Source organism: Galeopterus variegatus, unplaced genomic scaffold (genome assembly GCF_000696425.1).
Source record: "Galeopterus variegatus unplaced genomic scaffold, G_variegatus-3.0.2 Scaffold1827, whole genome shotgun sequence".
Taxonomy (NCBI): domain Eukaryota; kingdom Metazoa; phylum Chordata; class Mammalia; order Dermoptera; family Cynocephalidae; genus Galeopterus; species Galeopterus variegatus.
Window position 1 is genome coordinate 93,523 of NW_007727938.1, and position 12,533 is coordinate 106,055.

Here is a 12,533-nt window from a genome sequence, read left to right on the forward strand (position 1 = left end):
GGGGACCCGACAGAGGCAGCAAGTGAGCCCAGCGAGAGACCGGATGTTGGCAGGGAAACTAAGGCAGCCGTGGGAGGAAGATTCCATGCAGAAAGATGAGTCTGGCATCAGGAAGTTGGAAGTGGCAGATTGAGCCTGATAAAGCAGTCATGCGGCTGAGCCCAAGTGTGGGGCCGTGTTGCCACGGGGCTGTCATCAATGCATGTGACAGCAGGAGGTGATAGAGCAGACACAGAGGGAAAGCATGTGCCTCATGGGGGGACCACTGCCATGCCCACCACTCCTGAGTGGAGGGGAAGCCTTATTCCCCTTCATGAAGTCACACGTGCCAACTCCTGCTCACCCAGCCTCCTGCCTGGGACACTGGGATAGAAATAAGCACCAGCAAACCTCATAAGCAAAGAAAGGGAGAAAAAAAAAAAAGCAAAAGATTTGGTACCAACTTTCCCAAAACAGGAGGGAAATGAATAAGTGTAATTAGGACTGAGAAAACAAGCTTTTCCCAGACCACGTTTTAACCTGAAAGAAGCGGAGTACAATGATTTAATTAGGGAAATGCCAGAAACAAAGTGTACTATGAGACTTAAGGGCATTAAGCTGCTAATGAATGGGGCCTGGGGATTTGGGGATGCTATCTGGTTGGTCCAAAATTAGCAGAAGTGGCCCAAAAGGAGAAACCTTCATTTACTGCTCATTCCCTCCTCACAGTAGCGCTGGTGCCTCCGTGTCCAAGGCTGCCCTCCCCTTCCAGAGCGGTACAGAGAGGCACCTCTGGTGGGCCTGCACCTTCTCGAGAAGATCCTGGCTCAACTGCTGAGCAGCTGGTGACTTCATGGGACTGTCGTGAGGAAATATGTGAATACGAGTGGAGCACTCAGGACTGAACGTTAAATATGAGTCAAATCAGGGAAATGCAAATCAGCACCACACTGTGATACCATGTCATGCTGGCTAGACTGGCCGTTATCAAAAAGACAGAAAATAACAAATGCTGGCAAGGATATGGAGAAAGGGGAACCCTCCTACAGTGTTGGTGGGACTGTAAATTGGTGCAGCCACTATGGGAAATGGTGTGGTGATTCCTCAAACAACTACAGATAGAACTGCCATAGGATCCAGCAATCCCACTGCTGAGTATATACCAAAGGAATTGAAATCGTCATGTCAAAGAGATCCCTGCACTCCATGTTTATCACAGCTCTACTTACAATAGCCAAAAGTTGGAGCCAACCCAAGTGTCCGTCAATGAACAACTGGAAAATGTGGTATATACACAATGGAACACTATTCTGCCATAAAAAAGAATGAAATTCTGCCATTCACAGCAACATGGATGAACTTAGAGAAAATTATGTTAAGTGAAATAAGCCAGGCACAGAAAGAGAAATACCACATGTCCTCACTCGTAAGTGGGAGGTAAAAAAACAAATAAATAAAAAAAAGAAAGAAAGATACAACAATCACAATAATTTGTTGAACTTTCAAAAGGAGAGAACAGAACTGAGGCCACCAGAGGTGGGAAAGGGAGAGGGGGAGAGAAATTAGTGAGAAATTGGTAAATGGCTGCAAAAATGATTACATTGTGTCATGTTGAATATACTAATTATACTAATTGAAGCAGCACATATTGCACACAGGTATTGATATTCAACCCTGTACCCCATTGATATGTACAATCAATCATATTTCAATAAATTAAATAAATTAATGAGTTAATATTTGTGAATGATTTACAACAGTGACCACCACAAAAGTACTGTGTGTTGTCTTGTTATCACTGCCCCTGGATAGCAAGTGGCATAGATGTCCCTCTGCTAAGCACCAGCACTCAGTACCCTGCGCAAAAGCCAGACCTGGCTCAAGTCCCTCTTCATTCCACTGAAGCTAGGGCTTTGGGTTCACTCGAACTCTTCTGCCTGTGCTGAAGTGCTTGGTAGACCACGTGGCACTCAGCAGAGGCAGTGGCCCAGCCTCGCCCTCCGGTCCCTCAGGTCACAGGCACAGGTGGTGGCAGGGATGTCCTCCTGGCCAAGCAGAGGCACCTAGAGAGCTTCTACTGACACAGAGCCCCAGGTCTTTGGAATTGGGAGTCTAACGAGAAGCCGTGTAGGCACCATGGGCTTCTCTGATTTGGGATTGCCACATATCCCTTCCCCATTGAGGAAGGAGACCTGCAGGCACAATCTCCTACCTTGCTCGGGTCCCTGCTCACCTGTGCCTGGGGAGCCTTCCCAACCATGGTCACTCACCACCACCCTCTGTCCCTCTGCCCCACTGTTCTATCCCTCCTGATCGCTGTTGGCCGGCCCCACCTGCCGGCAAGCTCCGTGAGCACAAGGTGCCGCCTGTTTGCTTCTCTGCTCTACACCAGTGCCTGGCCCACACAGGCATTTAGTAAGCACCTGCTAGATGATGAGTGAATCATCCGATCACGGGGGAAATGTGCACACTCTCTCTCGGATGAGGGCCTGTGGATGACTCTTCCGGGGAATTTTATAACAATAGTCTATACCAGGTCTTCAGGTTAGGCTAGTCGGTCAGAGCAAACGAGATCTGTACACCACTTGCATTGGAATCTCTTCTAGTACTTACTAAAAATGCAAGTTCTAGGGCTGGCTAGTTAGCTCAGCTGGTTAGAGTGCAGTGCAGAAAACACCAAAGTCCAGGGCTGGGATACCAGTGCTGGCCAAATGCCCCCCCCAAAAATAAAAATAAAAATAAAAAAAGACAGGAAGAAAAGGTAAGTTCTCAGCTTATTCCAAATCTACTAGGTCAGAATCTCTGGGTGCCAGGGAGGGCCCAGGAATCTGGATTTTAACAGCCTTCTGGTGATACTTATCGATCCACAACTTGAAAGCCCTAATCTAGCTTGTGGTAATGCTCCTGGCACATGAGACTTCTATGGATCTGAATCACTACACAAAAATACTTCTCTTTTCCTGTCCTTCAGTTGCTCAACAAATGGGTCATGGCCAGAAATAGTCAATGTGGCTCTCTGAAGGTTGTACTTGGGAAGAGAGGTCGTGGAGGCCACCTGCACCCTGAGCCAGGGCTCTGGTGGTATTTAAACCCGGCTGGCAGGCAGGCTGGGCTGTGTGCCAGCAGCCAAATATACCCTTGAAGAGCAGGTGTCTATCTGGCTCAGGCCTTGCTTCTGGATTTGGACAGGCGATGTGGAGCACCCCAGTGTGTGGGACTTGATCATGAAAGAAACCAACACCTAGAAAAGGGAGAGAATTTAAATTCACTCACATTCCTAGACTCGAGCCGCTACTGCTGCCCTTATGCAGAACAAGTTGTTACAGGAGAATGGAAGCGCTGGCCAAGACAGCCATTTGGCACAAAAAACCCAGTGCACGCATCGGGGACCTGCTCATGGAGCCCGTTGGCACCCAGCCGGCTCGCGGTGTACTCACCGGGCATCACACCCTTGATGTCACTCTCGGGGCTCATGCGGTTCTTCTGTGTGAAGTGCAGGATCAGCTTCTTTGCGGACTCAAACTGCTGGGTAGCCATTAGCCACCGGAGGGACTCGGGGAATATCCTTCAAAGACACAAAGGGAATTGTGAATGTCTTCCAATTCTACAGGGCACCGGGAGTGTGGCTCAGGGGGTGGCTGGGAGCCTCGCGGGCAGGTCGCATTCAGAGTCTGCCCATGATGGGTGCTCTGGGCATGCAGCCCAATCAGGGGCGATAAGACTGTGGGAATGGAAAAGTTTCCAATTTCCTTTTCAAAAGCGTAAAAATTGAGACTTTCAATATGTTGCACATACAAACAACATTCTACCAACCGCGTCCAGAAATCAGTGTATTTCTTTCAAAATAACCATGGATTTCTAAACCATGTATAAATAATTCATTGAAGGACTGCTTTTGTTGTATTTTGTCACAACAAAATATTAACAGAATCATTTTAAGTTTTAAAAATGCCTCAACATGCCCAACCTGGCAGTTCTTTTGAGTGTGTGAGCACTGGAAGGCTCACTCTCACAGGCCTGCCCTTCAGGACTATTCCCATTTTGCTGTGAGCTGAATGTCATTTCTCCCTTTGACAATGCCAGAACACACTAGTTTTCAAGTTTTATCAGCAACAGGAGCTTTATTCATTCATTTATTAAGAGGATGTCGTCTAAGGAGCCCCAATGGGGGGAAAAAGCCCTAGTGTTTTATTATCAATTAATTTTGTAAGTTTATGTTTATGACAATATTTACAAGTCAGTCAAAGAGAACAGTGTGACTGTTTTGAGCAGGGGTTGGTGCACTTTCTCTGTAAAAGTCCAGTCAATATTTTAGACTTTGTGGGTGAATTGGTCTCTGTCGTAATTCCTCCGCTCCACCCTGCAGCCCCGCACCCACAGGAGTGGATGTGGCTGTGTGCCAAAAAAAGTTTATTTCAAAACATGAGGCAGAATCCTGACTAGGAGTGACAAAAGTGGACAAAGTTGAAGTTGGTAGTCACAGCTCTTGCAGCCTTCAGTATTCCACTTACCACTCTATTATATTTTAGTTACATAGTATCAAGAAAGCACGACTGACACTGGTAAGAAGTCATTGTAACTACTTCACACCAGCATTGCAAGCTCAGGAGAGTCTTTAATTAAATGTATCCAGAAGCTGGAAAAAATATTAGTGGTGCTGCGGTCTGAACGTTGGCATGTCCTTCCCCCTGCCCCCACACAAATTCATGTGTTGGAACCTAATACCCAATGTGAATAGGATTAACTTATAAACAAAGCCCCAGAGAGCTCCCACCATGGGAGGACACACAGAAGGTGCCATCTATGAAGAATGGGCCCTCACCAGACACCGAATCTGCTGGTGCCTTTATCTTGGACTTCCCAGCCTCTAGAACTGTGAGCAATAAATTTCTGTTGTTTATATATTATCCAGATTAAGGTATTTTTTTTATAGCAGCAGGAATGGACTGAGACAAGTGGTAGATTTTTATTTCAAAATCATATCACTAATGATATTAATAGCTGCTGCCGCTCCCTTACATTTTTGAACAAAAAGGTATTTTCTTTTCAGTTTTTTGTCTGCTGTGACTGTATTGTACAGAAAGAGCTGGGCTGGCTCCCACTGCATGTGGTGGTACATGTGGGATGGTCTGATCTGAACGCTGACCTGGGAACTTCTCAAAGAGTCACAACCTGTGCCCCTGAGCAGTTGCACAGAGGGGCAGGAGGGCTGCGTGCCCTGGACAGAGCTCTCACTTCACACGGAAAGCCACAAAACCATGTCACAAATTGTAGGTGCTGATTTTTTTTTTAAATCAAAGTTAATGTTTTTTCTCCTGGCCTCCACCCATGAAAAATTAATTTTGAATAACATAATCCCAGCAAACAGAAACATTCAGAATATAACATAACATGCATCGATATTATACAGATATTAACATTTTGCCATATTTTTATTAGATCTTTTCTTAAAATGAAATAACCTAACACAAACGCCAAACCCCTATAGTTTATGTTCTTATCTATATTATTTCCATCTTTCTGATGTATTTGGGTTGATGTCTTTTTCTAATTTCTTGAGATAAACATATAGATCATAAACATTAATTTTTCTAGTATATGTATTTAAGACTTCAAAATTTCATCTAAGTATCATTTTAGCTACATCTGTGATTTGATTCTAAACATTTTGTTATTCCCATTGGGATTTTTTTCTTACCTATGAAAAAAATATATAAATATGTTAATCTGACAGCACAAGTTATTTTGCGGGTGGTCTCTGAAATGTTAAAACATGGGATATGACACGTGGAAGTTTGTGTCCTTCTAAAATAATTTAAAATTATTTATATCAAATGTTTATTGAACTAATCCCATGGCAGGAAATGGATTTTGAGAATCAAGACCATGAACGAAGGCTGTGCAGGGAAGGGCAGGGCCAGAGGGCAGAACAGCAGGGGGAGCCTCAGCCCCACCCTCCGCCCTTGGGCCAGGATCCCTGTGCCCGGGGTTGTGGGCACAGGAACCTGCAGACAGTGAGGAAGAATCTCTAGGCAGAACACAATGTTTTCATTGCCCCTGGCAATCTCAAGTCCTGGTCCAGGGTTTATCCTTGAGCTTTCCCCACAGGAGAAATTGTAGAGATGAGCTCACAGGGGAGAACTGTAGAAATGAGCTCACTCTACACGGTTCTGATGGCTGGATGGAGGTGAGTGACAATTCATGAAAAATACAAAGTGGCGTATACAGCATCATTCTGTCTTCAAGATAAAGCCCTGCATTATGCAAACATGACGGACATTTTATTACTGGAACTCCGTCCATTGAGGTATGAATCCCAGGCAGGATGCAGTCCCACTGTGCCTCTTGTCAGGGCTTGCAGGAGAAGATTCTATCCTCTTCCCAGACTCCAAAGCCACAGGCAGAGACCAGAGCCCCACGTGGGGGGCCTCACGTGCAGCCAGTGGGTGCAGATGACGGGCCTCGGGATGTGGCCTGCTCCCCTGCGTGGCCAGCCACTCTCTATTACTTGTCTTTGTCACCTCCAAATGGGGTCTAAAGAAAATAGAGTTTGCATAACTAAAAACTGACAGCAGTAAATAAACATCCTTATGAGGAGTGATGACGAGCAAGTTCCTTTTTAGAGAGTCTCTGAGAATTGCAAAGCTTGCAGAAAAGCTTTCAAGGATAGCATCGTGTGAACTTAGGATTTAAGAAGTGGGTGCGGGCCTCTTTTGGAGCTCACACTTTCAATGGGTCACCAAATTATTTTTTCTGATATGCACTGAACCTTGTCACTACAAATCCATTTCAAATGAATACATTCCTGACCTCATGTCTTATGGCAGGAGACCTCTGTAAATGGATAGACAGATAAATAAAGTAAGTACGCACGTGTACGTATGCCTGCGTGTACACACAAACATGACTTACAAGAGATTTGGATGGAAGCCTTGTGGTATGGCATGCAATGGAGCTCTGCTTGGGCTGTCTTGGAAGATGAGCAGGTGTAGGTCAGGCCTGGTGTGCTGTGGGTGTGTGTGGTGGTAGGACCCATAGGTAAGGCAGGGGGTGAGAAACAGTGTGTTGTGTTTAGGATGCTGCACGCTGGTAAGCCAGAATGCCAGGTATGAGATGAGAAGACCTGAGGAGAGAGAGGCAGGGCCAGGCAGAGGAGATGCTGAGCATTATGGAGTCTGTGAGCTGCAGCCACAGGACCAGAGACAACTGACATAAAGAGAAAGTGGTCTCCCAGGAGATTTGGGCATTAGGTGTTGGGCAGATGCCACACAGCTCAGACGGCATTGCAAACCGCCTTCCTCACGACTGGCTTCATGATCTCAGGCACCGTTCTATCAGTTCCCCATGTGTTTAATTCTCTTGAGCTCATTCTGCAATGGTACTATTATTATTCCCATTTCATAGATGGGAAAACCCAGGCAGACAAAGTTCAAGTGTGTTACCCAGGATTACGCAGCTATCTAACAGGACAGCTGGGATCTGAACCCACCAGATGGTCTATATAGAGAGCACAGACCCTTAACCTTGGTGGATGTGGCAACGCAGCCATCCCGGATTGCCTAGATGGCACTCAAGTGCCTGGAACTTGGGAAGTACTGTTCTAGCAAAGCTTCCTCAGGTGTTCCAGGCAGCCACGAGCCCACAGGGCACATGTGTGGGATACTTAAGCTTTACAACACTCTCCATGGATTCAAATTTGTTGCAAAGTCATAAAAAATTAGTCGGACTATTGGCCTACGAGAAAACCCAGAGGCAGTTCTTCTAGTCTGGATAGTGTGCAGTGTGGTCACATAATGGGAATGTGATGAAATCTCTCCTGACAAGTACATGATGTAAGAATGCCACGCACATTAAAAAACTGGCCAGCGGTGCAGAACCTGAGAGGAACCTGCTGAACCTCAGAGAAATGGATCATTTTCAACAAAACATAAAAAAGCACAGTAGGCAGTGGAGGTCATGTCTGCCTGGCGTACCCTCACACTCGGATGGCTGCAGAGCGACCCCAGAGCCGACTTCTGCAACCATCAAAGGTGACTGACGTAAAAGCCAGCTTCCCAGCAGAGGGCTTGGCAGTTCGCTGCAGAAGTGGCTGTGCTGGGACAGCAGGGATTTTTGTCATTTTTGCGAATCTTTGTAGTTGTCTGTTACCGCAACACATCTGTGAGGAGAGGTGTGAGCCCCAGATGCTGGAACAGGAAGTCGGGAGTGAACGGTTTGCAGGAGTGGAAAAGGAATTTTCCAAGGCTGGGAGTATTTATCTTTACTATGCGGTGGTACTGTTATTATCCCTTTATACAGATGGGAAAACCCAGGCAGAGCAAGTTCAAGAGTGTTGCCTGGGATCACACAGCCAATAAACGGCAGAGCTGGGATTTGCTCCCCACCATTCTGACTCCACAGATTTTCAGGCTGGGAAGACCTAAAGGATCTTGAAGTCCATCCCTGACAAGTGACCATGCTAACTTGTCCCCCAGGGCTTCGGCAGGAAGGATGTGGGCAAAACGAAGTCCCCACTTGTCCTGCTCATATCCTAAACCCCACATGGGAGGAAGGGGCAGAGCGAGGACAAAGAGCTGCAGAGCGGAGGGTGTTTTGCTCCTGGCTCCTGAAGAACTGTTCAGGACGAGGGCGCTCCCCAGAGCACGTGTGGGAGCTGAGGTCATGCAGGGCCAGGAAGAAGCTGGCACAGGTGCTGCCAGGCTGTGTGCGTCGGAGGTCCCTCGGGGCTAGAGAGATCCCAGCTTGCTGTGGCACCAAGCACGTTTCAGAGTCCTCAGTGAGGTGTCTGCACAGTGGTGGAGGCTTGAGGATGTCTCCTCTCGCTGTGTCGAGTGCTTGCATGGAAGATGTTGCCGACAGACCGTGAGCACGCTGTGCGGACGGCACAGGAAGCCATGTTTACTACCAGGTGGACACTGGGCACAGCCTGCCCTCAGCAGCACGTACAGGCAGCTGCCTCGGGGCACTGAGCCACCAGCTCAGCCGGACTCCTCCCCTCTTTGACCCACCTCATCCCACGAGCACCTCTGGGTATCATGGGCAGAGTCTCTCTTTTCTCCTGATGGCAACACACCCAACGGACCTCTCGCTCCAAGGAGAATGACGATCGGACCCGAGCCTTTCTCAGAAATATATTCAGGACAGGAAGAAGGGCCACAATTCTAGGACCCAAACGCGTTGCACTTAACTCGGCAATGACACCCGAACTGGCCTGGACTCCACAGAGGTGGGACCTGACCCGGATGGGAGCAGATGTGGCCTCCACTCGCCTCCCCTCCTGGAACCTCTGGCATGACCAGCAACGTTCGCGTGTTTGACGAGGGTGTAACTGCAGACCCCACGAGTGTTCAGCACAACTTGGTATTTGGGATAAGCTCCGGCAGCACCGCATGTGGACAATGAGTACCGAGCGCCTGCTGGTGCAGGGCCGTGGGGGTGGCACAGCTCACGTCACCGTCCCAGCCACAGCTGGAGGCAGGGTGACCATCCCAGGACACAGCTGAGATAGCGGGGTCAAGGAGTTTGGCTACGGGATTAATTCTCAATTAAGTACATCACAGACAAATCCATTTTCTACTTAAAAATTAGAACATTACTGATTCCATCAATGTATTAATGGATAAACAAAATGTGGTATGTCTATAAATGAGAGAGTCTTCAGCCTTAAAAAAGATTGGAATTCTGACACATGCTACAACACGGATGAGCCTGGAGGACATCATGCTAAGTGAAATAAGCCAATGATAAAAAGACAAATACCGTGTGACTCCACTTGTATGAGGAACCTAGGAGTCAAATTCATAGACACAGAAGGTAGAAAGGGGGTTGCCAGGGCTGGGGTGGGGAATGGGAGTTTGTGTTTAATGGGTGCAGGGTGTCAGTTTGGGAAGGAGAAAAGTCTTCTGGAGATGGATGGTGGTGATGCTTGCACAGCAGTGTGAATGTGGTCACTGATTTGTACACTAAAAATGATAAAAGTGGTAAATTGCCTGTTATGTGTATTTTGCTACAATGAAAAGAAAAAATTTTAGAGAAGATGAAGCCACCTGTCATGCCAAGCCCAGTGCCCCTGGCTGCCCCTTCCCTGTATTCTCCCCTCCCCTGTAGCTCGGCCTTCATGGGGCAGGTATGTGTCCTTACAGAACACACTCAGGGCACATGCACACCTCCTGTGCTTCTTTAGCTGCATCACACTACCCCCATATTTCAGTGAAAAATGCCAGTTTCATTCTAAAAAGTTCCCTTCTTTCCAGACTGGCACACATTTGCCCACCTGGTGGTCCAGAGACCGTCCTTCGGGTGCTGTGCACAGTGGCTGCCTTCCCGAGGGCCTGCATGGAAGCACATTAACTTCCCACCTGTGAGCCAAGGACACTAACGCAGGATTGACTGAATTTCAGAACAATGTCATTTTCCTGCATGAATATGGAACACAAAACAACCTGTGGATCCACAGGTCCCTTACCCCGTGGCTTCGATTAATCTAAAACCAGCCAAGAACCACAAATTAAGTGAAAGAGGCCTCTGACTGAATAACAAGGAGGTTACCTGGTCCACTCATGGAAAACAAGACGTGCTTCACAGAGGAGCCCTTGGGGTCTTACTCAGATGGTGGAATTCTAGGTGAGAAGGCCCCAGGCCACAAAGGGTGGGCAGAGGCTGGGGGGAGCAGGGTGGGCACCTGATAGCAATGAGGCCTGAGGGCTGAGGGCCGGACCCTGCAGGCAAGTCCACAGCACAGGTGTCCACCTCCTGCGGGTGGGCTCAGGAGCTGACTGAGTGGACTTTACACGTGGACGTTTCTGAAGGGTCATACTGTGTAGCACACAAGCTCCTTGTGCCATAACGACAGGCTTTCAGTCACTCACCAAGCAAAGGCAGAGTCACACAACAGGACTTCAGACTCAGAGGGGGGGGTCTCTACTTTGCACTTAACCCAGACCCTCGGGCCCCATGACTAGACCCTGCAGAGCAAGTGCCCTGGCCAGGGCTGTGTTAACAGCAGAGCAGGCCCAGAATCTGGGTCTTCAGACCTCTAGACTAGTGGAATTTTCTCTACATCATCCTATGTTTACAGCATTGCTTAAAAAGTAGGGAAAATGCATTTTAGAAAGATTCCTACCCAGATTAGCTACAATAAAGTGTTGGTTCTTAAAAGTTACACAGAAGATTTCTTTATGTGGCAATCTTTTCCCAGTGGTATCATGCAAATGATGTGACTGTATCCAGACAACTGAGTTTCCCTGTGCTTCCTTAATCAGTCCCACCACATCGCTCCTCGGAACTGCATGTGAGCACACAATTCAAACAAGCACAGCCCCTCCGCCTCTCCTCCAGCCCTAGACTCTCCATGTGCTTTTCAGAGCACGGTGATTCCTGGTTTAACAGCAAAGCACTGCTGCTGATACACATCCCCATCCCTGTCCTGGCTCCGGCAGTAGAGATCTGGCTCAGTCTCAAGCCTGTCTGATTTACATCTCATGCATCTCTTCTACATCTTAGGATTGTACCTTGTGTAATCAATCGCTCAGCAGAATCACTAATCAAAATGCAATGCCATGATCCTTTCATAATAAATCTAAATACTGTGAAGTTGATAATTTTATCTCGATGCCTAAAAATAAAATAAATTATTCCTCTATCCAGGTGGAGAATCTGACATAAACAAGTATACTATGCAGGTTGCCTTTTTGCAAATTCATTGAACACCCACTCTGATAAAATGCCAATTTGGTAATTCTCTGTATAGAAAGCACATTGATCTTCTTTAATTTATGATAATTTACTCAAAGAAAATAGAGGGAGGAAATAAGACTAACCTCTAATGCTTTACTGAATTAATTTTACCCGCAAGTCATTCCTTTATTTATTTTTCAAAGTATTTAGTTTTAGGGCGATACCTGGGTAGACAGGTGAGCCTTCCCTTATGTGATTTCCGCATGACATCATTCACGGAATAAACAGGTACTGAGCACAACAAAGTGCCAGGGAGGGACTGGTACAGAGATGAACCACACATGGTACCTGGGCCCTGAGGAGCTCACTATCTAGCTAGGGAGGAGAACAGGTAGATTAATAAATGCCTGACAAGGGAGGAGTTTCTGTCAAACAGGCCTGCCCAGCAGAGAGCCAAGGACACCAAGTAGGGGCTGGGGGAGGGGCGGAATCACAAAGGCTTTGTGGACACGCGACTTCCCCTGGATGTGTTATGTTAGAAAGGCCGTGGACTGTAATAAGGGTGTTTCTGACTTGGAGAGGTGATTCTAGCTGCTGACACTCTGGGGTATTAACCAAGTACCAGAGTTTTACAAGATTCTAAAGACATTTAAAAAAAAATGAAATTAAATCCAAGGCTAGAGTTGACTTAAATACCAGTTGGGGGAATATCTTTAGTTTCTGATTCAAAGCTTTTTTAAAAAAGATATAGGTTTGGCTCCTGTAGATAAACTTTCATTTAGATTTTTATTTTTCAATGTTAGTTCTGTTGGTATTATTTTTTTTTAAGGTGAGAAGGTTTGGTTTAGGGTATAGAAAATGGGTAAATTTGTGCTCTT

General features: G+C 46.9%; 1 protein-coding gene across 1 annotated transcript in view; it reads right to left on the reverse strand.

Annotated features, from left to right (window-relative positions):
• Positions 1 to 12,533, reverse strand: part of SLC22A23 (solute carrier family 22, member 23) — a gene marked incomplete at its 5' end in the record, with an annotated part of 173,960 nt that overhangs the window by 21,791 nt on the left and 139,636 nt on the right. The window contains one exon of the mRNA XM_008579196.1: positions 3,417 to 3,544. Within this exon, the coding sequence (XP_008577418.1) occupies positions 3,417 to 3,544 (128 nt within the window). The remainder of the gene's footprint in view (positions 1 to 3,416; positions 3,545 to 12,533) is intronic.